At 49.0% G+C, this 706-nt stretch overlaps 1 protein-coding gene across 1 annotated transcript in view; it reads left to right on the top strand.

Annotated features, from left to right (window-relative positions):
* EMH_0067920 (peroxisomal multifunctional enzyme type 2, putative) overlaps positions 1-706 on the top strand; it is a gene marked incomplete at both ends in the record, with an annotated part of 2984 nt that overhangs the window by 154 nt on the left and 2124 nt on the right. The window contains 2 exons of the mRNA XM_013498676.1: positions 251-370; positions 511-616. Of these exons, the coding sequence (XP_013354130.1) occupies positions 251-370; positions 511-616 (226 nt within the window). The remainder of the gene's footprint in view (positions 1-250; positions 371-510; positions 617-706) is intronic.

Raw genomic sequence — 706 nt, 5'->3', positions numbered from 1 at the left:
CTATTACCGTGCAGTTCATTCATTCAGTTCAGCTGGAACTCAACTGGTTGTTGCACACTGCTGTATATGTTATTCAATTAAATCCTCAAAAAGTTTTTGTTGGTGGAGTTCTTCGCACTCAGCCTCTGTCAGCAGCACCTGCACAGCACGTGTGCTGCAGCAGCAGCTTGCAGCAGCAACTTGCTGCTGCAGCGCGCATGTCTTCTTTCTCCTCTTATGTATTTCCTGAAAGGATTCAACTGCGGTTCAGGTCCACGTCAAAGGTGCTTTCGCATGCACGAAGGCTGCGTGGCCGTACATGGTGAAGCAAAGCTACGGCCGCATCATCAACACCACCAGCGCTTCGGGTTTGTATGGAAACTTTGGTCAGGTGGGGCGATGCTGCTGCTGTTATCTCTTTCGAGTTGTTTGTTTTATCCTTCAACTTTTCAGTTTACTTTTTCTCGGCCTTTTGAACCCCCACGACGCATGACGCCGGCGTGCATGCATGCTGCTGCTCGCTGCATGCAGACCAACTACAGCGCAGCCAAGATGGCGTTGGTCGGCATGAGTAAAACACTCGCAGCAGAAGGAGATAAATATAATATCCGCGTCAACTGTATTGCCCCCCTTGCAGGTTAGCCGTGTGTTTGTGTTTCTGTGTGTGCTTCTGTTTTGTGTTTGTGTGTGTTTGTGTGTGTTTCTGTGCGTGTTTCTGTGTTTGTGT

Source organism: Eimeria mitis, genomic scaffold, assembly GCF_000499745.2.
Source record: "Eimeria mitis Houghton genomic scaffold, Emh_scaff3623, whole genome shotgun sequence".
In the NCBI taxonomy this organism is placed as follows: domain Eukaryota; phylum Apicomplexa; class Conoidasida; order Eucoccidiorida; family Eimeriidae; genus Eimeria; species Eimeria mitis.
The sequence above is the reverse complement of the archived record's forward strand: the minus strand, read 5'-3'. Positions and strand labels throughout refer to the sequence as shown.